This window comes from Malaclemys terrapin, chromosome 9 (genome assembly GCF_027887155.1).
Source record: "Malaclemys terrapin pileata isolate rMalTer1 chromosome 9, rMalTer1.hap1, whole genome shotgun sequence".
Lineage (NCBI taxonomy): Eukaryota > Metazoa > Chordata > Testudines > Emydidae > Malaclemys > Malaclemys terrapin.
The window spans coordinates 103,355,882-103,379,452 of NC_071513.1; the positions used below are offsets into that span (position 1 = coordinate 103,355,882).

Genomic DNA, 23,571 nt, shown 5'->3' on the forward strand with positions numbered 1-23,571 from the left:
AAAGAAGAAGACAGACTGATATTTGCCTGGCATTTCAGGCTACTAAATGGGCACCATGGCTTTGCCTATTAAAAAATGTCCCTCTGCATTCACAGCCAGTACTCCGCTGCTGTTGCGATAATGAAGATAACAGTACATGCCACTGAAAGACCTAAGTCCCTATGACAGATGTACCAAACAGCCTGCCTTTCTATACACACCTAATTTAATTTACAACAGCAATAACCAGCTAATAAAAATGCACTATTTGTATTTTTTCTCTCTAAAGTACATAGTGCCCTTCTACATTCATTCCTGTAGTCCCATGAATTACTGTTGTTTAAAGACGTTCCAGGACATCATGTTTTCTCTATTATTGGTTGCAATACTAAGAGCTCAGAGGAAAGGTAATGATACCAAAGATTATTCCTCTCCCAGGAATGTCTCTGATTCTTTTTTTAAAAAACCTAGACCTTTAATTACAACCTAATCATCTCGATCCGAGCAATAAATATAACAAATGTGAGGCAAGACTGTGTGTGTGTGAGTGAGAGGGAGAGAAAGGTTTAGGGCAAGGATCAGTGGAAAATCTTTAGAAATGATGTAAGTGAAAGCAAAGGCAGGGATTGGAGTTTGGAGCCTACAGCAGAGACTATAAAAACTCTGAAAGAAAACTGAGCTTAGGGATCAGTTAGGGTGGGAGATCCCAGCAAGATCCATCAAAGTTGGGATTGCTTGTCTCCAAGGCAAGGTAAGATAAGCGAGGAACTGGGCTCGGGGGGGTCTGGGATTTTTGTGTGTGTCTGCTGCTTTGTTTACAGAAACTCTTTCAATATTTGCTTTATTTGTTAAGCATATGAACACTCAACAGTTTGAAATTAACAAGCAAGCACAAAAGACACACGTGCACATGTCTGATGGGAAAAGTGCAATTTCTCTTTGCATTTCGGGGTATGACAGTAAGAAGCACATCTCCCAGTAATTTGGGTACTGGAAATGAACTAATAATAGAAGACAGAAACATATTTCCATTAGCATTTAAACAAGAAGTGTCAAACAGCGCATCCCTATTGAAGAGGTTGTTTGCTTTTATGCTTGTGCAGTGCTTGAAAGATGTAAAGTGCTCTCTAGATGCTAGATAATAGTGGTATTTTACTGGTTTTTCCTTGATGTTTCCCTTTTGTGTGTTATGTTCTACTCACAATAAATCAAATGCATTTTATGGCTCTAAAGGAATTAAAGAGCCAATCTAGTTAAATAGCTAGATTGATTGCTTTGCTTTAATAACTAACATATGTTTAGTGACATGTTTCCATGGCTGTTACCTGGAACATGTTTTAAGGCACAAGGTGAAGAAATTAGATCAGGGAAAGCTAAGCCAGCAAACTCTTTATTCTTTTCTTTTTGTAAAGCTCCTAAGTCTACAGAAGAGCATTAAGGATCAAGGGACGTCCTAATATCAGTGATGGGCCAGATTTGGAGTAACTCAGGTTTGCACTGTTGTAATTGTAGTCTGGCCCAGTGATTGTAATTGCGCTTTCTTTGTACTGGGCTCAAAATCTCACACTCTCTCTCTCTGCCTCCATAACTGGGGTCACTTAGTGTGTAAATGTAAAGCACTTTCAGGTCCGCACTCTGGAGGCTCCTGAGGGGACAGGGGGAGTTTTCTTGGGGAGCCAACATGGGCTTTGTTCACTGGGGTTCAAATCTCTGCAGTTCTTAAAACACAGGAGCGTGCACTACAGGCTTATTTGGCTGTTCACGTTAGAAGCAGCATCCTCTCTAATGGGGAGAACATAGGGTTGAGAATCAGGAGGATTATTCATGACGCTGGGGCGAGTTCACTTAACTTCTCTGGATCTCAATTTCCCATCTATATGATGGAGATAATCCTGCTGGCCGTTCTTTGTAGAACACTTTGAAGTCTATGGATAAAAAACCCCACTGTGAAATAAATTATCAAGATTATATAAGTGCAAAGTATTACTGTTTGGAGCAATGGTGCTTATCAGTACTCATGGTAAAATCCTGCCCTGCTGATTTCAGATGGATCAGGATTTGTATAACTCGAACTTCGTCTAACTGCTAAGTGTATCTCTGAGTTCTAGGACTGTTATTTTACTGAGCAAGTTCAAAACATGCATCAGCTGTCTACAGATTGCTTGTAATATGATTGTAACTCACCTTTATATTCTTCTGAGTTTGCCCAAAGAAATAGATCACCTACCATTTCAACCTACAATACATCTTCCCCCAGCTGTCAATCTTTTCTTCACCAATAATCAGTTTTGATCTTTGTTCAAAAGGGTAATATACGTCTATCATCCATTACAGCACATGTAATATTTGAGCCATTTATCTTACCACTGTAATGACATTCTTCTTGTTTTCAGAGCTGATCTTGAGAGCTTTATCTGTATAATTATGGAAGTATATTTTAACTGGTTGTAATGGGCACTATTCTCTGCTCAAATAACATAGTCTGCACTTATCTGTATGCAGAACTTCCACTTATGTCCCTCCACTGTTAAGAAAAGAGAAATTTCCTCTGCACGTGTGAATAAAAACCTAGTATCTATCCCTGTACGTTTCACCTCTGTGTAGATTTCCTCTTTCTGATTGTTTTAAAGGTTTATTTTCTTTATTTTTAAAAGCTGAAGGCATGCAAGCCTGTGACACTGAGGCGCTGTTAGTTCTTATCCTGAAGAGCAAAGAAAACTTTTTTAAAAAGAAGCCTTAAAATGTAAATGTAACTGTGATTAGAAACATTTAGAAAAGTTGGCCTGCTTATTTGGTAAATATAGAAATGATTTAGGAGCTGAGCATTTGTTGGTAATGCTAACAGTCTAATGAAGTTTTGTTTTCCATAGTGCATACCAAGAATGCTGTAAAGTTCCTTCAATTATCTTGCTTAGCAAAGGTGGAAATCGGTACTTCTCATTAATGGCTCTTTTCTTGTATGTTGTAAAAAATCTGCTTATTTAGCACTTTTTCCTTAGCCTTCGAGGTGGATTTTGTCAGAGTCATTTGTGGCTGATACATTTGGTGTCCAAGCATGATTGCTTTCAGACAAAGTGCTTTTCATTTGCTGTTATTAAATGTTTGTTTGTGGTGGGTGATAGTCAGGTACAGATTGTTCTTAGCTTTGCAAGCTGTCCAAATTGTGTAACTTCTGCTAATTCCCAGGAAAACGTTCCCAGAATATCCCGCATGGACTATTTGGGCTGTACAAAATATTCAAATGAGCAAACAGGGACCATGCCTGATTATCCTCTTCCTACTGCTTTTGCATCTGTGTAACTCCATGGACTGCAGCTGAGTTACTCCCGATTTATGCTGGTGCAAGTTCAGATGTTCACACGGGGGTGGGAGGGACTAATCTCCTCTTAAAAACCCAGGGTATTTTTTTGTAGACATCCTGTAGCACTGACGAGAATTTGACATTCTGAGAGTCAGCCCTTACTCACATGAGTAGCCCTACTGAAGTAAAGCGGCTTCTCTCCTTTGTAGACCTGAAGGATCAGGCCTTTTACAAGTCCCCTAGTGAAGGGAAGCAAAGAGAATGCCTGTTGCTATTATAGGAATATCCACAGTGCAGCTGGAAGTGAGCCTTCCAGCCCAGGGAGACTGACACCTGTGAGCTCCACTCAAGCTAGTGCACTAAAAATAACAGGCCTTGTATTCAGGTCGATAGCTGGGGCCACAAAATCCAGGCTGCTATTTTTGGTGCACTAGCTTCAGTGGAGCTAGCTCATCTGTCTACCACGGGCTGAGAGGCTCAGGTCAGCTGCAGGGCAGACATACCCTGGGGGTCCTCACGATGATAGACTTCCAGCTGAAGTCAATGAGAGTTTTGCCTGACTAAAGACAGCCAGAGCAACCATCTACATGCACGTGTTCTCACCACATCGCCTTCTTCCCAAAGTTTAAATGCAAGAAAACATTTAAGCACAATTGAACATAGATCAAAATAGCAGGGAAATAATTGCCAAGATGGCAAGATAACACACGCAATAAGGATAAAGCATTGGCAGCTGTGTTGTTAGAGCGAAGGTATACATCAAAGTCAAGATTTTCAAAAGCGATTAATGATTTTGGGTGCTCATCTTGAGACACCTTGAAGGAGCCTGATTTTCAGCAATTGCTGAGTACTCGCCCTCTGAAAAGCAAGCCTCCCCCAGATGGACCCCCCCAACATCGCTCATCACTTTTGGATTCTTGGCCAAAGTTCATCAATTTTAAATATGAGATTTGGAAGATCCTAGCAGATTTAAGTAGACGAAGCCTGCCGTGAGCTATTTACCTACATTCTCAGGGGTCTGAATGGGCATTGCACTAACCAGATTAATAGTAAAAGGCAGTTTGAAATGATCATAGAGAAAAGCTAATTCTGACTGCATCATATATATAATAAAAGAATTGATGTGGATTTCCAAAACTTAGAAATCAAAACCTACCCTATGTTGTTAATAATGCATTTGCTGAAGTATCTGGCTTTTACTGTTTATAATTTATGGAATGCATTTTCCAGTAAGTCCCGTACTTCAATGTCTTTTTATAATGGACTGCTTTCCGCAGCGTGTGTCATATCTCATCTGTGGGATGAGAACAAAAGAGCAATGCTAAACTATTTGTGTGCTGGATTCAGCAGTGGTCTTTTTCCCCTTCCTCGTACATTTTCATGGTATTACTGATCATTCCACTTGCATTTAACCAAGGCTCCCCAGAACTTTGTGAAATCACTGACATTTCTGAGATGGGAGTATCTTGGCTTTTATGGTAATGAATGCACTTGCGGGCACAGTCCTGCTTCTACAGAAATCCCTGTGAGTTTGCCCATTGACCTCAATGGGAGCAGGATTTTCATAGAGCATCCAGTGCATCTGTTAGTAGCTCATATCCTTGTTTCAGATAAAATACTCTGCCATCTGCATCTTAAGAACAATGGGTTAGACCCTCAGTGGAGAGACTCACAAAATGATACATTTAACTGGCACAGGTAGTAACAGACCATTTTTGATGGCACCTGAGTAATTGCAGACTAGTACAATGAGCTGGTTGTTGAACGTGCACACCACTGCCCTCTACAGGATGGAATTACAATTGCTGAGGATGATGTCAGAGGCCCTGCATGACTAACGGTAATGGAGATTCTCCTTTACCTCTAATAGTAGAGGCCTATGCTTTCTAGAGCAGGAAGATCTGAGTTTTCATGCTGTTGCCATGAAGAACCTAATGTCTATGATGCGCAGTACGTGACAGTCTGTGACCCTGATCCTGCCTCTGAACACCATACACGCACATCCTTGCAAAGCCCCATTGACTTCAGGGGCCTGCCTGCTCCAGGTCACTGCAAGAGTAAGGTCTACATTTCTGGAGGAGTGCGGAGATGTTACAATCTTGCTATTAAAATTTGCGTGAGAGAGTAATCAATGCACAACGGCAGGAGAGTGAAAGATTGTGGTGCAGTGTATGAAGTCTTGCCTCAGGTCTGTTGCTAACTGTCAAGCAGGAAAAATAAACCACTTGTGATTTATGCTCAGAGTAATCTTCAGAGTGGTGTGAAATATGATCGTTTGAATCGGAAAGAACAATGATGGCTGTTCACATTTTTGATAGGGAATAGTTTTGAACTCTGCGATGAATTACACTGTCTGGTTTTTGCTCAGCCATCTTGGCTTGCGGATGTCATTTCGCTTTTGTTAAAAGAAAAAAAGAAAAAAGGAAAACATATCTGCAGAGCCCTCGGGTCTGATGTTAGGGAGTGACCATGTTGTGGATGGTCAAGAGCTCTACTTTGTTTTGGCCTTCTGTTGGAAAGGCGCTTCGATGGTACGTGCAGATTTCTGACAAAGGTTGCAGCTGTTTAGCCTGTCTTGATATGGCAGAAAAATGTTCTTTCTTTTATCTGTTTTAATTGGAACGCCAACAAAGATGCTGAATTACACCAGGAATTTAAGCTTTGCTGAATTTTGAGCTAAAATATGGGTGAAACCCATAAATATGTCTAAATTTCAGACATGCAATTTTATCTGTTGAAAGCTGGACAGTATTTTATTTATTTCAGATAACACAGATTCTGAGACACGCATTCACATGGAGTAGCACCTTACCTCCTCATGTAGACCCAGCGAATTCAGTGGGAGTATTTGTCGAGTAAATGCTACTCAGCATGAGTAAAGCTATTGGAATCTAGCCCACAACAAGGAGGACAAGTCCTGCCAAGAGCGGTGTTGCAGTCATAAGTTTACTCAGAGCAGTTCAGATCTAACTTCACATCTCTTTTGGAGTGGGGAGGTAGAACAGTAGTGTCCAACACCTACCCGAGATTAAGCTTGAGTCACAATTCAAGTCGAAGGGGAACAGGCATCTACAAAATCCAAGTGACAAAGGAACTGAGTGGAATTGTTCAGGCAACATCGGAATATACAATCGATGAACAACCGAAGAAAGAGAAGTAACTAGTGTAAATAGCTAAACTCCGGGAATATGGTTAAAAGTGGTGGGTCAAAATCATGTCTGACATACACAAATGTAACGCCCCTGACTTTGGTGAGTTCAGCTGAGGCCATCATCAATGGCTTTGACCTTGCTTTCAGTGGCAAAAATGATTTAGGGCCAAATCACTCACAGAAGGGAAAATCCTGCTTCCTTCTCCCACCTCAGCAGGCCCAAAATCCAGGGGAACCAATATCCTTCTCTGCTGCAGGGGAGGACAGCGTTTAGGGGAGCAGCACGCTCATTGTCCTCAGACAGAAGGGTTCAGAAGCAAGGGCTGAGGAGTGGGGGGGTTAATAAGGTCTCAGGCTGGCCCAGATTTTGCTCCCATGTAAGTCAATGAGACCCTACTTTTGCAATTGACTTCAACGAGAGCAGAAGCAGGACCTTAGCCCCTACGATTTCCCCTCCTTCTAATTTTGCCGGAGTTGAGTTCCAGCTGGTTAATCAAATGTCTTTTGTGATGCAGGTGCCGTAGTGTTTATTTTGATTAGTACACCAGATGCCATTTTTAGCTCTTTGGTCTTTGGGATGAATGAATACCAGTGCAGACATTAAACCATATGAAACGGGTGTATTTAACCTCACCATTTATTTTTACTTCCCCATATCCAAATAATCAGGATGTGGTTATCTGCAAGGTGATAGACGGCGACTTTTCATTTCAATGCACAGCCAAGTACAAAAATACACATTATAAAGCACCACAAGGGGGGGGAGGGGTACCATGGGCCAGATGCTCAAGTGCTGTAAATTGGTGTAGTTCTGTTGGCTTCTGTATCACTGCTCAGAATGTGTGGACACATCAGTCTCGCCTTATTCATTCCTTTGTCTCTCTCCTTTGACTCCTCTGGAGTTATTCCGGTTCATATCAGCCATTTCCTAAACCTTATGGACAAAAGAAAAGGGTATGAAACCAGATAACAAAAGCACATGTAAAAATAATTAAAATTAATACCATTTTTATACCTTCCTCTACAGCGTCTGGTACTAGCAAATGTCAGTGCAAGGGTAATAGGCAAGGTGGCTTGTTGTTCTGATCACTTAAGGGAAAGCCCGTGTGAGAAGGAGAGAAATTAGGGTGACCAGATGTCCTGATTTTATAGGGACAGTCCCGATTTTCTTATATAGGCTCCTATTACCCCCCACCCCCTGTCCGGATTTTTCACACTTGCTGTCTGGTCACCCCAAGAGAAATGAAGACACATGTTATAGCTGGACTTTTAAAACAGGAGTCCAAACACTTTGCTTCGTCTCTCTTGTAGTGTGGGAAACAAGAGCAAAGTCAAACATTTCTGCTGGGTATATTCTGCCCGATCTCGTGAGAGATCTGCGAAAGTGAGGATAAAACAACTCTCGTACATCATCAGAATATATTTACACAGCCTTTCTATTTCTGCCGGCTCCAGCAGGAGAGTCAACAGAGAGTGGCAGAGTCAGAGTTGAATTATGCTCTCTGGGGCTGGGCATGGAAAGAAGATTAACAAGCAGATTAGCAGATTTCTTCTGGGGCTGGAGGCCCCAACCCAACTCCCATTCAAATCAATGGCAAGATTCCCAGCCTGGTCGGTGTGAGCTGGATCAGCTCCTAAGCATCAAGGAAGGCAGGATCGGGCACTAAGCTATGAGTCAGGGGGTCTTCGTGGCTCTGCTGAGTGACCCTGGGCAAGTCATTTCCCCTCCATGTGTCTGGTCTGTTTGGAGTTGGCTCATCCTTGTCCTTGTACCCGCTCTCTGCTGCCCTTGTCACGTGCCCTTCCTCCTCTGTGCCTGTCGGTGGGGAGTGATTCAATAGGTTGTTCTGCTTTGCAGATGCTGCAGGTTCGGTTTGGGGTGGTGCACTTTATCCTGGCGCTTACTCTGCTGCGGTGGCACATCGGCATTGCTGTCCTCGCTGAGGCAGCTCCACAGGTAAGAGGCTATTCCTGACACTGCCGCATGCACCTTCCCTTCCTGGGGAGCTCGAAGCCAGGGACAGCTGGAGAGGCAGGTATCGCCTTAGGACGGGGCTGAGATGGGCAGCGGGCTCTAAGGGTGGTGTTCGAGTTAGACAGTGACGGAACCACGTGCCGAGTGTAAGGGGTGGCACAGAGCTGCGCTGCCCCAGGAGCAGAGGAGAGGATGACGTGTGAACCAGAGTCACCGTGCCACTCACTCGCTGTGGGGAGGAAGAGTAGGGTACTTCATCCCGCCCTGTGGAGTAACTTCCCCGCCCCCCTTGGCACCAGCTATTCTGGCCCGGGAATAGGGGAGGAGGATGCAAGGCTGGCACCCTCTCTGCCCCATCCGTGACCACTTATTCGCAGTGGGGAGTATCGGATGGTGATTTGAGGAAGATGGGGATCTGTTTATCAAGAGACAAACAGGTGAAATTCATCAGATAGAAGTTGTGACGATTTACCCAGCTCCATGGAGACTGGGTAAACAGGCAAATACTTTGCTCAAATGATGGATTCCCTGACATCTTTCCAGGAGCCCAAGGATTGCACCATGCTGTTCTTTAGCAGGTGCAGCCTGTGCTGGCCAAAAAGCCACATATCATCCTGCTTATTTATTTGAGTGGACTTCAGCTGGGATCAAGAAGGAGCATTGGATGGAGACCTATAGTCCTGCCATTAAAGCTGTGGGATTCTGTGGGCCACACTGTAAAACATGAATGGGGCACATCTGACCCAGAGGCCAGACTTTGGGCATTCTTTAGTAGAGGAATTAAAATACAGTAGAGCTGGTAGGGAAATGTTTTTATTTTCCATAGAAAACCAAATTTTTGGTCCAAAAATCAAAAACTGAAAAAATGAGAGCCAAAACCCAACAGATGTTGATTCAGACATGGCACCCCAGTGCCTCAGGGGAATTGTAGTTTGAGTGCCACTTGCTCTCAGTCTCTTCTGTAGGCTGGACTCCCTGGCCGGACTACATTTCCCATGATGCACCATGATCTGCCCTCTTGCTGTGCCATTGCAATGCAACATGGGAGCTGCAGTCTAGCCGGAAGACCAGCACAGAGGAGAATAGCTTCATGAGACACCCAAACAACTCCCATCAGGCTCTGAAACAGCATTTCTGAATCAATGTGTTCTGTTTTGACAAAATCAAATTTCTCTTCAGAAAGCTGACCCCTTGATAACAAAATTTGTTTAGTCAGAAAAACAATTTTGATGGAAAAATTGCAACCAGCCCTAACAGCCATCAGGAGTTTATAATTTTGAACAGGTCTCAGCTTCTAAGGATTTTGCCTTCATATCTGGCAAGATCTCCTGTTAAAGTGGGTTATATATGAAGGGTTTTAAATGGTTAAAGTTTTCAAGTTTCCTTGAAAGTTTTTAAATCTTCCTTAAAGTCTCATCAGACTAGTATTCACATGTGCAAAAGAGTTACCTAAATGAACTACTTTTAAACCCTCAAACAACCTAATAAACACATCCTACCTGTGATCTATGTGGAGTGCATACAGTTCACGTAGCTCTACATGCATATGGACTTGTAGAACTTCCCTGATGGCTTGTTAAGATCAAGGGACACCCGTTTGTTCCAGATTACACACTTTACAAATATTGCGGTGTAATGCAGCAATTCAGGAGCACCCTTTGTATCCTTAGCCGTGGGTTCCATTTCCTCATCCAATCCATGACCATCCAACCTAACGAGATATTTGTAAACTCCATTTCTTTCATGATTTCTGACTGGCTCCCTGAATGCACACAGCGGAAGCACAAAAGGAAGGAGGTTAGGTAATTCATCTGCATTTTTCAAATATAGGCCGCATGAATGTGGGTATTCTTACAGTAACTACAGAAGAAATGCTGCTACTATCTTACCTTTATATCTGAATCTGAATCATTCCTGGGATATCAGACCATGATATCCCAGGAACCATGAACAAGACTGCCTCAGCCCCATCTTTCAGGCTGTTTGCTGGAATGGCTCCTTTGTTGTGTTTCTAACTTCACTCTTTCACAAGGACAAGTTGTTGGGCTATCACTCAATCCCTGACCTAGGGGACCAATGGCAGCTTTTCTTCTGGTCCCTATCCTTTGAGCTGTATGGCTTGGGTGGCCCTACCAGGAGTTAAAGTTCCAACCAGCATAGCTATCAGCCTTCCCACCGTGTCAAGGTGCTGTCCTCTGAGAAGGAGACATATATTGCCTTTGAAATGCTGCCTCCCTTGGAATTGAGCATAGTCACACAACAGAATAAAACCAGTGTCTAGGTCGGGAACTGAAGAAGAAGACTGTATCCAACTGAAAGTGAATGGGGAATTTGAAGTAGGCAGAGAATAATCACCTACATTATCGTTGAGCAAGACACTGAGGCTAACATCCTTAATCTGCTGAAAAGTGCCACAGACTCTTTAATGACCAAAAGTGGTCAGGGCATCAGCTTTAATATCTGTTTTTAAAAAAGACTAACCATGGAGCAATATTTTTTGCCTCTTACAAAGCAGAGCAAATTGTTTCATTGTCTGTTTTTATGTCTTCGGTATTGACAGAGGCCAGTCAGTATTTGTCAGCTACCCAATATGCATAAATATAGTCTAGTAAGGGTGTTAACTCAATGTCATAAGAACATAAGAACGGCCACACTGGGTCAGACGAATGGTCCATCCAGCCCAGTGTCTTGTCTTCCGACAGTGGCCAATGCCAGGTGTTTCAAAGGGAATGAACAGAACAGGGCAATCAGCAAGTGTCCTAAATGAAGTTCAAAAACCATCCTGCCTATCAAAATTCCCTGTAAGTTTCAAGAGGATACGCTGTTCTTTATTTCCTGTCCTAAACGTGCATAAGGCTGCCATGCCATGTCCTACCTCTGAATTGGTAGCATTTCAGTGCTAGGTGAAATTATTTTGATGTATTCTTTGCATAACAATTTGTCAAACTTGCAAAGTGATTTGGGATGGAAAATACTGTATAGGCATGTATTACAGCTGGTCATAAACCAAAAAACAGTTTCCTGAAAATGTCAGATTTTTGAAGCTTTTTCATTTCAAAAAGTTTGAAAATAAAAATTTAATTTTCCCTCCAAAATTCATAGAATTATTTAATTGAATTTCAAAAAAATATTGAATATATTATTAAAAATGTTATTGAAATGATTATGGAAAGTTTTTGTTTACCAAAAACCCAGGTTTCAGTAAATAAAAAATGTTGATAACCATTTTGAATAACATTTTAGAGAAAAATTTCTATTAAAAAGTCACGCAATTTTTTGTGAAAAATGAAGAATTTCAACAATGTCAACAACCTTACATTAAAAAAAATGCCTCTTGGAAAAGTGGCCAATTTTCAATAAGAAATCTTCTCATTCAAATGATTTCCTCCAGCGTTAGTATTTGTCGGTTCTAATGTACTTATGGGCTGTACCAACCACTGTGCTCACTCTGCTGATTGAAATTCTTTACCTGAAACAGAAACATCCAGCAAACCCACCCCTCTTCCTTTGCAGCCCTTTGACTCTTCCATAGTAGTAGGCATGGAAGCACATTCCACATCCAGCGAAGAGAAGTCAGCCACTGACCTAGCAGCTAAACTGCTGCTTCTTGATGAGCTAGCGTCTCTTGAAAACGACGTGATTGAGACCAAGAAGAAAAGAAGTTTCCCAGGATTTGGGTCTCCTCTCGACAGGCTTTCGGCTAGCTCGGTCGATCTGAAAGGCAAGCAGAGGTAAGCTGAGTGATCGGATGGTATAGTGATGAGCGCTATAAAGAATATTGTTAGATAGACCTTCCAAATGCAAGCTACTCGTTTTATTAGCTAGCTAGTTCTGTGGTCGGCTGTGGATAATTCATTTGTCAGTATATTGAAGTCACTGCTCACTACTCATCTTCTCAATGTTGCTGCAAGAGTTAAAGCTCTTCAGCTATGGTAAGTAATGAATGCACTCTGCCCCTGATTTATCCTTGTAGCCCTAATCAACCTGCAAGAGACATCCAGGTAAACTTATTCCTCCAGCGCATCCTTTTCCATTCATGTGAATGGCCCTTCTGTTTAAAAGGCTATTTAGGCAGTAAAACCGTTCAGGGAATATATACTGTCTGGGGTTTAAAAGTGAACGGGGGTGGGGGGTAAATGTTTCCAAGAACAGATGGCTGGTGAGAGGGCATCTTACACAGCAAATCTTGACCGACACTGTAGTGCGCATACAGGTCATGGACAGTACATGATAGGAATGGCATCTTGAGTAAGGCCTTCAGGATCCTGGTCTATTGGTTTCACTGAGATTGGGTCTGAGCAAAGCCCTATCCTACAACGCACCTGTTAATATTCAGGCCTGATATCTTGACTGTTCACCTAAGAGGAGATGGGGCTTTATGTCGGAAGGAGCCAAGGAGATGAGAATTAAGAAGGTAAAGGAGATGCGTGTGGCTGCTGGGCAAGACTTGCAGGGTGTCTGCTGTTCATCGTAACGAAAAGCGCTCACTGAGATCTCTCTCTTTCGCCTCCCCTGCTATTTGCTGCTGGTGACCATCTTCCCTCACCTTTCAGCCCCAATCCAGCAAAGAACTTAGTGACGTGCTTAAAGTTAGGCACTCGCTTAAGTGATTTGCTGGAGAGGGGCCTTCGTATGGATGGGTGAACAAAGTTAAGATCAAATAAAACCTGACCCAAGCCTTCACCCAAAACTCACCACAAACCTGGAACCAGAATTTTTACTGAGGTCTGTAAAAGTTTGGCTGACTATGTTTAATTTGGAAGTGAAAAATATTCACTAGAGCTAGCCAACATTTCCAAATTTTTTTTTTTCAAAGACATTTTTGCAATTAACCAGCTTTAATACTCGCTCTGCACTTCCAGGCTCTGGGCGGTAGGGGGTGAAAGGTGAAATGATTAAAACCTCAGGCAGGGTTTTTTGCCCTTACAGCTCACTAGGAACTCAAAATGGGCCCATTTCTGTGAAAAGAAAATAACTGCGGTAAGTGCGTGGGGTTTATAAGCAAAATTTGGCTGTTTTGGGGAGCAAAAATTAGCCCTTTTTTCAAAAGAAGCCGTGGAAATTCATATTTTAGATGTAAAAATATTGATTTGATCTAAATTACAGAGAAAACAAAATATCTGAGGAAGGGGAAGAGGAAGTTTGAGAAATGGGCCAATATTTCTCATGACATTTCTTAAATCAAAACCAGTTTCATCCAGGTCTAGCTGAACTCAGAAGTGCCAGAGTATCATCAAATATCTCGTATCAGAGGGGGAGCCGTGTTAGTCTGAATCGGTAAAAAGCAACAGAGGGTCCTGTGGCACCTTTGAGACTAACAGAAGTACTGGGAGCATAAGCTTTCGTGGGTAAGAACCTCACTTCTTCAGATGCAAGTAATGGAAATCTCTAGAGGCAGGTATATATCAGTGTGGAGATAACGAGGTTAGTTCAGTCAGGGAGGGTGAGGTGCTCTGCTAGCAGTTGAGGTGTGAACACCAAGGGAGGAGAAACTGTTTCTGTAGTTGGATAGCCATTCACAGTCTTTGTTCAATCCTGATCTGATGGTGTCAAATTTGCAAATGAACTGGAGCTCAGCAGTTTCTCTTTGGAGTCTGGTCCTGAAGTTTTTTTGCTGTAAGATGGCTACCTTTACATCTGCTATTGTGTGGCCAGGGAGGTTGAAGTGTTCTCCTACAGGTTTTTGTATATTGCCATTCCTGATATCTGACTTGTGTCCATTTATCCTCTTGCGTAGTGAATCAAATATCTCCTTTCATGACATTTCCAGCCCCGGTTTCATTGCGTGGAGGAGCAGACAAGCTTTTGTTCCTGGATGAACCAAATGTTGAAGCCATTTGAGTTTCTCTGATCACTACGTTTTACACAGCTACTGTTCTACCCAGCATCCTGGGGTCACCCTATACAATGACCACACTAGTGTACAGACCAAGGGAATGCTGTTTGGTCATATAGACCAAATCAGAAATGTTTCTTAGCATCTAAACGAGGGCAAGTGTAAACCAATGACAGAGTCTCTGCCTTCTCCAGTGGTGGGTCCACATGGGATGACAGCCTGCTGCTGTTACACCTTTAGCTCAAGGAGGTTTAGAGATCCTGAATGTAATGGCTTGAAAAGCTCTCAGATGCTGAAAAAGACTTTACGCCCTGAATTAATACAGTGCCGTGATATACACTCACATAGAAGAAACTTACAGCGGAGATTGGGTGAAATGCTGCTAGTCCCATTGAAGTCAATGGCAAAGTGGCCCTTCACTTCATCCCGGATTTCACCTATTCTTTGTTAACATTAAGAAGCTTTGGAAAGCACAGTCAAAAGCAAGAAAGGAGGAGCTTTTAGATGAGATTTGAAGCGATGGAGACGCCAGGAAGCGTCACAAAGGCATAAATAATGTTTTTAAACAAAATTCCATTTGCTTTTCCTGCCCAATACCAAGGCCTGCTTGGTCGACAGGCGAAAATGCACAGAAGCTCCGCAGACAGACACTCTGCAGGATGGGCTGAAAGTCCCTGGCATTGCTGCAGATGGCCACAAGAGGGATCAGCTCAGCCGTAAAACACTTTAACTTTGTTCCAATGCTTTCGATGGGAAACATCAGGCCCAAATTAAAGAATTCTGGGGTCCTGACCACTATGGAAATTGGGGGGCTCCCCAGATTCCTTAAATTGTTACTGCCCCTTATGTATCCAGCCCCATACAGACCCCCTAAATGCCCTGCACCTCACATCTACCCCTCCACCAGCCCCCAGTGATCCCGAGAGTCCCCCACGCACTTCCCAGCAGCCCTGATGTACATCCCGCTGATTACAGCCCCCAACCCCACTGCCCCATAGTCCTCACCCACTGCCCCCCGGACCCTCCTGGCCACTCACCGGCATGTCCCCACAACTCAGCACTCCACTCCGGGTGACAATGGCTCCTCCTTATCCCGGCCATCCAGGTCTGCTGGCTCCCATCGCCCACCCTATGCTCACAGGCTTGGCCTGGCCTCTCCTCCGACATGATGGAGGGGCAGCCGGGCCAAATCTGAGTGAGTGCCATTGTGATCTGGGACACCACATCATAGCACTACTCGGTTTGGGGGTTTTTCTGGGGGCTGGGGGCTCCTCTGAGATGGGTCCCTCTGCAGGTGCACTAAGTTCACGTTGGTTAGGCTGGGTCTGGGGCCCTTGTGACAGTTTGGGTTTTGAGTTCCAGTTTTACAGTGAATTTAGCAATGCTGAAAGGCACCAGATTGACAGTTCGGAAAAGTAAGTCCTCCTTATACCCAACCAATCACAGTCAGGGAGCAGAACTGCACGCTGCCCTGATGCCTCTGATTCCCTCACAAGGGTGCATCGTCGTTAGGAAAAAAGGTGTGTTCTTATCTCAAGGTCAAACCCTGGTGAAGACCAGGGCAATTAGCAATTTTCACATGTTTTAGCAGGATGAGTTAAAGACTTTGGGGGAATCCTATAGAATATCAGGGTTGGAAGGGACCTCAGGAGGTCATCTAGTCCAACCCGCTGCTCAAAGCAGAACCAATTCCCCAGACAGATTTTTACTCCTGTTCCCTAAATGGCCCCCTCAAGGATTGAATTTACAAGCCTGGATTTAGCAGGCTAATGCTCAAACCACTGAGCTATCACTCCCCCATATGGTTCATCTTGATCCACTAACTTTTGTGAAAACTTCAAACTGCCTGATCTTCACTAGGATTTTACTACCTTGAGTTCAGAACATGCCTTGTTTCCTAGTGAAGACAAGGCCGAAGAGAGCAAAGAGAGTTCATTTTCCTGTCCTCCATCTCTTTGTAAAGTTTCTCCAAGGACAAAAATCAGGATTAGTCCCCAGGTGGGAATTCACGAGGTGTTTGCAGAAACACCATGGTTTTTATTGCAAAGTGGCGGTGCTTTTATGGGTGAAATGCGAGTTCCTCCACTCTCAAAACCCGTGCTCAGTTTTTCCTGCAACATTGTTTTGTTTTTCCTGCACACATGGCCGTATTGGTCATGATGAAAGACACAAGGGAAGGTTTAGTTAGGAATAGCTCATCTTTTGGTTTTGTTTGTTTAAAAACAGTGATTGAAATCTCATGCTCATGTTTGCAGCTATTGAGTTGTCTAAACGTTGCATTGCAAACAACCGTTTTAGAAAGGAGACTGGAAAACACCTATTAGGTTTCCTCTATTTCATCCCTTCTACCCCCTGCCGGATGCTTCCCCCCTGTACCTTTCCCCCACATGACTTACGGACTCTAGTTCTAAATGTCCAAAACAATGGACCACCCTCGCCACACGCACTTCATTTCAGAGAGCGTCCCACACGCTAATGTTTGAAAGCTGGTGAAGTAACTACACAGCCCAAAGCTCTATGGCTACTCTCCTCCTGCCCCTGGCATTAACCCAACGCTCCTTCTGCACCGGGGGAATTCACCCGCGGCCTGTCGATGCGTATGTCCTGCCCCATGTGCTGCCACAGTGTTGTCCGGGGGAGACAGGATCAGCCCCTTAATGTTTATCACAAGAAAGTAAAACACAATAATACTCAGCACGAAGAGCCCGGCCCACCCTGGGGCTCAGCCCGGATCTGGGCCCCCGGAGCTTGGAGTCGGACCCTGCCTAAGGCATCCTCCGCTCCTTACAGCCCTTCCCTTGAGCCGGTCTTCTAGGGGAGTGGGGAGCTGAGTTTGAGTTAACCCTTTGTTCACCCTGGCACATAGCCGTGGTTTGCAGTCAGGCCGATTTCCTAAATAACTAACTAACTAAATAAAAATAAAAATAGAGGATTCACCCTCTATTTCCCATCCCACCTCCCTCACTTTACTCCCTATGGCCTCCCTCAATAATTCTCTCTGGCCTTGATTTTCAGACCCTTTAGGGACTTGGCTCCACCTCCATCTACCTTTCCTCAGAACCCATAATCCGTCCCACCCCATAACCTTTCTGGGCTTGGCCACCCCGTACGGCAGGGGGAGGGAACATGGTGGAAGAGCTGGGCATCTGCAGAGTTTAGGGAAAGGGCAAGTGGTCTTCATGGGAGCCCCGAATGCAAGGGGCGTCTGGACAGTCAAACGGAGCACAGTTTGGCCCGGACTTAGGCTCAGATCCTGCCCTTTGTTTCGAATGAATTAAATTGGCAGCGGGGAGGAGGTGCTCTCAGTGCTAAGGTCCCCCTGGAGTTATACTTAGTAAGCTACTGACTGAGCGCGGAGCCGAGCTGCTGCCGTTCGAGTTGAGGACGGAAGAATGTGTTTGAGGAGATTTCAAAGGGCCTGGAATTCTGTGGGTTTGAAACGTAACCGCGGATCCAGCCCTCTTTCCTCGAAAGGCCTCGTTTTTTACTAACACTGGCCCTGTAACATTCTCAGCCTTGCCTGCGGGCCAAGGGAACGCTCCTGTGGATTCCCCGGGGCTGCCAACGACGGTCGGAGAAACGCGGTGCATGCCAGCAAGTGCTGCTCCTTGCTAACGGCGCTGGCACGGGTGTGCAGCCAGCAGCCTACCCGTGGGAGGAGAGGCCCGTCAGGGTTAGCAGGAAAAGCTGACAAAGTTGCAACTGTTCGCTGGAGGTGTGAGAGAGGCAAGAGGAAGCGGGGAAGGGAGAGTGAGATCAGAGGAGACAGGGAGCGGGCCTGGAGGAAGCCAGGGGCAGGGCTGGGGCCAGACTGGGAACCTGGAGACAAGGAAGAGAAATCGGTTTCATTTTACAGGCTTGTAAACATAAACACGAGCAACATAAAAAGAGGGAGATCAATTCAGCACTGCCATGCAGCCCTCTGCACCACCGGGGCTGGTGCAAAGGGGCCATATGGGAGGCCTCCGTCCCCACAGAATAACCCCAGCATGTGGGGCTACTACAGCAGGTACAGAGACAGCGCTCCAGCATCTTTGCTGCAGCCCCCGGTGCAAGGGACACTGGGGGCAGAGGAGGGAGGAGGCAGATCAGGAGTGGGAGGAGGGAGAGGAGAAGGTGGCTGTAGCGGGGTAGTCACCAGGTAGTGCCTGCAGGAGCTAAAAACAGCCCTGGGAGGGGGCTGTGGCTGGGGCAAGCAGCTCCCTGGCTGAGTGGGAAGTCAGGCTCAGCTGGTCCTATAAAGGCCAGGGCAGCCAGAAACCCAGACAGTTCTCTCTGCTTTAGAGAGAAGGGCCTGGCTGCCTGGAGCTGAGGGAAGCAGGGTTGGAGGAAGGCTAAAGGAGCTGGGGAGCTCCGGCCTGGGAACCCTCCAGGCTGCGGGCCTAGAGTAAGGCCAGCGAGGTACTAGGATTGCAAAGGGACAGCCCTGGGTAGGCAGGGGCAGCAGGTCCAAATCCCCCTTGCCAGTGATGAGTGGCTGATGCTGCAGTCTGCCCCAGGGGGCGGGGGCTTGATAGTGACTGGCAGTGGCCTGGTACTGAGGCAAGGTGGGGACAGTGGGTGGGGGTTCCCCAGGAAGGGGAGACCCAGATCTGTGGGGTACTGCCAGGGGGCAGCATCCCAGTAATAGGGGCACCGGGTCCTGGGAGGGGTACGGGGCCAGAGGAGAGGCGGATCACCGGCCTGCAGAGGGCGCTCTGGATGCTGGATGAGCTGATTCCCTGAAGCAACCTGTAGGAGGCGCCGCAGGGGTGAGTCCGCACCCCTACAAAGGCGTAATGGGAGTGTACTTACCCCAGGTCGTGTAGGATGGAACATCAGTTGTGCCAACACAACACTTGTTGCTTCTTTGGCACTAGGAGACAAGTCCATCCTTCTCGATATTTTCCTGCCGTTTGCAACATTTGGAGGGACTGTTCAGTTTTGCTGCGACACATTGGCAAGGTCGGATTTGCTGCAGTGACTCAGACTGATGGTTCATTGTCTTTGGTGTTTTTGTCTCTGACAGAGGGGTAGCTGTGTTAGTCTGGATCTGTAAAAAGCAACAAAGAGTCTGACGAAGTGGGTATTCACCCATGAAAGCTTATGCTCCAATACATTTGTTAGTCTATAAGGTGCCACAGGACTCTCTGTTGCTTGTCTCAGACAGTGGATGATGCTGAATGCTTCAGAGGAAGGTATAAAACCCCACAAAATACCTGACTGTGCACCATTGTACTTTGGAGGAGGACAGGATGACCACTTTATGACCTGAAAAATAAGGTTTCCCAGCCCTTGTAACTTAATATTTGATATTTGCCTTAATAATATCCTGCAGCAATGAGTTCCATGGGTGAATGAAACTTTGCATAAATACTACTCATTTTACATTTTAAAAATCTTTTTTCCTCTTCTTCGAATAGTAGATGAACAACTACCAAATGGGGATAATGGACCAAATTCAGCCTTTCTGTAAACAGCTGCGACTCTATGCTCCCAGCAGGGGTAGCTTTTCTTATAGAGGCTGCAGTTTATGAAATGCAAAACACCTTATTTTGAGTAACTGTCCAGAAGCTCCAGTTTTAACAGAGCTGCCCTGACCAAACCCCATTGCCAAGACTGGTGTGAAATGGAGGAAGCAAAGATGTAATACTTTTAGGTTACTCCTGTGAAGTATCCTTACCAGTTTTTGCCCTGTTCTTTTGTGCAGGAAGGTGGTGGAGTTGCCCAAGCGACGATTTGGAATTCCTCTAGACCGAATCGGAACGAACCGTCTTGCCAGCACCAGGGCTTAGCAGATGGTGCAAGTAAGTCAGGTTCACCAAAGCAATGTTCAGGCACCACGTAGGTGCCTGGATCCAGTGCTGCTCTCGGTTACAGACCCGCAAGCTCATGTGATGTCAGTGGATTTGGAAGGTCAGATCTGTGGAAAGATGGCTTCATGTCATCAGGAGGGGGGACCTGGTAACAGTCTTCAAATAGGTTAAGGTCTGTTATAAAGGGGACTGTGATCAATTGTTATCCATGTCCACTGGAGATAGGACAAGAAGTAATGGACTTAATCAGTAGCAAGAGAAATGTAGGTTAGATATTAGGAAAACCTTTCTAGCTCTAAGGGTAGTTAAGCTCTGGACTAGGCTTCCAAAGGAGGTTGTGGAATCCCCTTATTGGAGGTTTTTAAGAACAGGATGAACAAACACCTGTCAGGGATGGTCTAGGTTTACTTAGTCCTGCCTCAGCGCAGGGGGTTGGACTAGACATCTTCTTGAGGTCCCTTCCAGCCCGACATTTCTATGATTCTAGATAACATTGCTTTATCTCTGTGTATTTAGCTTTGATGCCTTAAGAAGTTAGGAATTTGTAACCCCCACAACAAATCCAATACACCTAACTTCGCTTGTCTTTCATAGACCTTTTTAGAGTATCTTTGTCTGGGGCTTTGAGGACAATGTAACTTTCACTGTTTTTTTTTCTGCAGGTGTATCTGTGCTGGATGATTGATGCTGTATCGGGAATGTCACAGAGATATGGAAGATGCTTCAGAGAGTGTCTTGTCATTGATTAATGATTCAACATTTAAGGAATTGACCTGCTGCAAAATCTATTTCACATTGCATTTTACAAACAATAACAGATTCCATCCATCAGATCAGAACACTCTCACAGCGATGTTTTGGTCTGACAATAAAAGGGAACAGAAAATGACTGTATATAACTTCACTGCATGAACATTTTTTTTTTTTAACTCATAAAAGTTTCTTATCCTAGCAAGGACTATTAGAATTTTTGAAGAAAAATAAAACTTTTAGAGATGCCAACAGCACTCTATGGAAGGCAGAATTGCTTTGTAAATTTCACTTAAGAGGGTTGGTTATTCGTTTCATATGGCTAAGAGAGAGATTTACTGGTTAAGGGGACAAATCCAGCTTTTATTCAGGCAAAACTTTTACTGATGTCAGCAGGAGTTTACTGAATAAAACCTGTGTAAATACCTTAGGATTTAGCCTGATACTTGTAACAATCTTTTCCTTACCTCTGTTGTATCTATGTCATGAATCTTTTCATCTGACAGACACTGAAACTTGGTGAGGCTGTTACTTCCCTTACACCTCTGAGCTGATTAGTTCCTTTCACTCCTTCTTGTACATACATGGGATGAACTGGAGGTGCCCTCCAAGTAGGAGGTGACACAGCCCCTGAGCCATCTTCATAGAGCACCTGACTTTAGCTTCCTGAAGTGTTTAGGGCAAGGAGATTCCACCCCCTCTTCCTTCTCTCACCCTGCAAAACATTACCGGGAACAGAGATGTGGCTCAATCCCAGTGTTTGGATTTGCAGCCAGATCTGATTTTTCCTGAAGCTGAGGGTATTCAGTGCTGGAATTTGGGTCCAGCCCATTACAAAGAAAGGGGAGACACCTGGATAGCTCAGATCAGGATCCAAACTCCAAGGGTGATTTGTACCAATCTGTCATCAGGAATAATCATCCAGGAGAGGAACTACATCAGGATGGGCCATACCAGGGTCTTTCTCTTGGGTGTGACTGAATCAAGGCAGCAATGTGCCACAAACCCCACTTTTAGGCAGGTGGGCTGTGGCCTATGTGGAGTAGTGAATTAAGCATCCACCTTCTGATTCATGTACTATGCAGAGGAGAGAGACGGGCTACCAGGGGAAAGTTGGCTGAGTAGGGAGGAATCCGGCCAACTCCCCAAGAGGAACGAATGTTTACTGACAGTTCCTACCCTCCCTCCCCCCTCCGTTCCCCGTGACTGGAACTGGAGCTGGTTGAAAACAAGGAATTTTCACAAAAATCTTTATTTTTGTCAACATTTCCAGTTCAGAAAACTTCTCGATTCTTACAAAGCTGTGGCCTCAGAGGATTCCAGAGCCCTAGCCTGTCACAAATCTGTACTCCAAGGCACGTTGACCTTCACAGCTACATAGCTCTACTGTTTGTTGTATCTGCCTTTGAATGGAACGTGGGATGGCACACACCAATTTTCTCTGTCAGATAGGAAAAGATGGGTTTGGTTGTCAGTTCTCTGCCTTTTTAAAAAAATATATATATAGCGATTATCTTTTAACCACTAATGTTGTAGCATAGTCACAAACGATCACAGCCCCAGACTGAAATCTGCAATGTTACAGAAAGAAAGAAGGGCTGTGCCTGAGATATGACGAGTCGCCTCATTCATTTACTCCCATTTTTCTGGGGTCTGCTGAAATGTATGTTGAATTCTGCTTAATTCTTTAAAGGTGCAGTCTGAGCGCGTTACACTCCTGGGGAGGCTCAGACTGGAGACATCCAGAGCTAATGCGTTATGTTGGGAATGCTAAAACTACGTTACAATAAAATGGACTGTGTAACTATTGGCCAGCGTTAGCCCTTTTCTCTGTTCTAACCACAGATAAATGTTGCAGTCTACAGGCATGTAGAGAGATATCTCCACTGTAGAGGAGAACGTTAAACATGGGGAAGGAGTGTTCTTTGTTGGTAATAGCATGGAACTGGGAGTCAGGACTCCTGGGTTCTATACCAAACTGCCACTGGATTGCTTGTTTTACTGTGGCCAAATCACGTAGCCTCTCTTTGTCTCAGTTCATCCACCAATGCCTAACTCGAAAGGGTGTTCTGAGGCTTAAATTTGTTTGGAAAGCACTTTTTAAATCCATGGATGAAAAGTCCTATTTAAATAGAAGCATTAGGAGGCCTATGAAAGATCTGTGTTAAAACTGGAGAGAAAAGAGCAAGACCGGGCACCACTGCGGTTCTCACAGACAAATCACACTGGCCAAGGTCTTTGTACGTAGCATGGAGGTTAGCAAACATGAGGTGATGATACTGTGACATGTACTGTGTAGCAATTTTACCTGTTTTCCTCTGTTCACAAAACCATTCCGATGCCTTTGGGGGGTATCTGCTAATAAATCAACACAACTGAACAGACCATCTTGTGGAAATATGTTTACAATGTCTTAGGTGTGGTCCCTGAGTATCAGGATTCTCAGAGCAGCAGATCAGCTCATTATTGCCACGGACAAAGTGTGGTGATGGTGAGAAAACATGGCTGTCCAAGTGGCGCCGGAGGGAGATAAAGATTTCTCTTCTCCAAGTTGCAGAGGAAAGTGCAAGAAACTTCTTTTAGGGACTAACTTGCCCCTGGAGGCTGTTTCTACTTAACCCAAGGCTCTTGGTGGTTGCTTTATACTTTCCTACTCAGTCTCACTGTTCCTTGTGGCACGATGCTGTCCTGGCAGCCTGACAGCAGCAGGGCATGGAGCTGCCAAGGGGATGGCAGGACCACAACCTGTCATTTGAGAGACGTAGGAAGGGGGACAAGCTGCCT

The 23,571-nt window shown here is 44.8% G+C and overlaps 1 protein-coding gene across 1 annotated transcript; it reads left to right on the forward strand.

The window, feature by feature from the left end:
- The first annotated feature begins 575 nt into the window (after positions 1-575).
- OSTN (osteocrin) lies at positions 576-23,171 on the forward strand. The gene is made up of 5 exons (XM_054039788.1): positions 576-730; positions 8,290-8,388; positions 11,920-12,137; positions 19,932-20,028; positions 20,700-23,171. The coding sequence occupies exons 2-4, from the start codon at positions 8,290-8,292 to the stop codon at positions 20,014-20,016; spliced, it is 402 nt and encodes a 133-aa protein (XP_053895763.1). The 5' UTR covers positions 576-730; the 3' UTR covers positions 20,017-20,028; positions 20,700-23,171.
- The last annotated feature ends 400 nt before the right edge of the window (positions 23,172-23,571 follow it).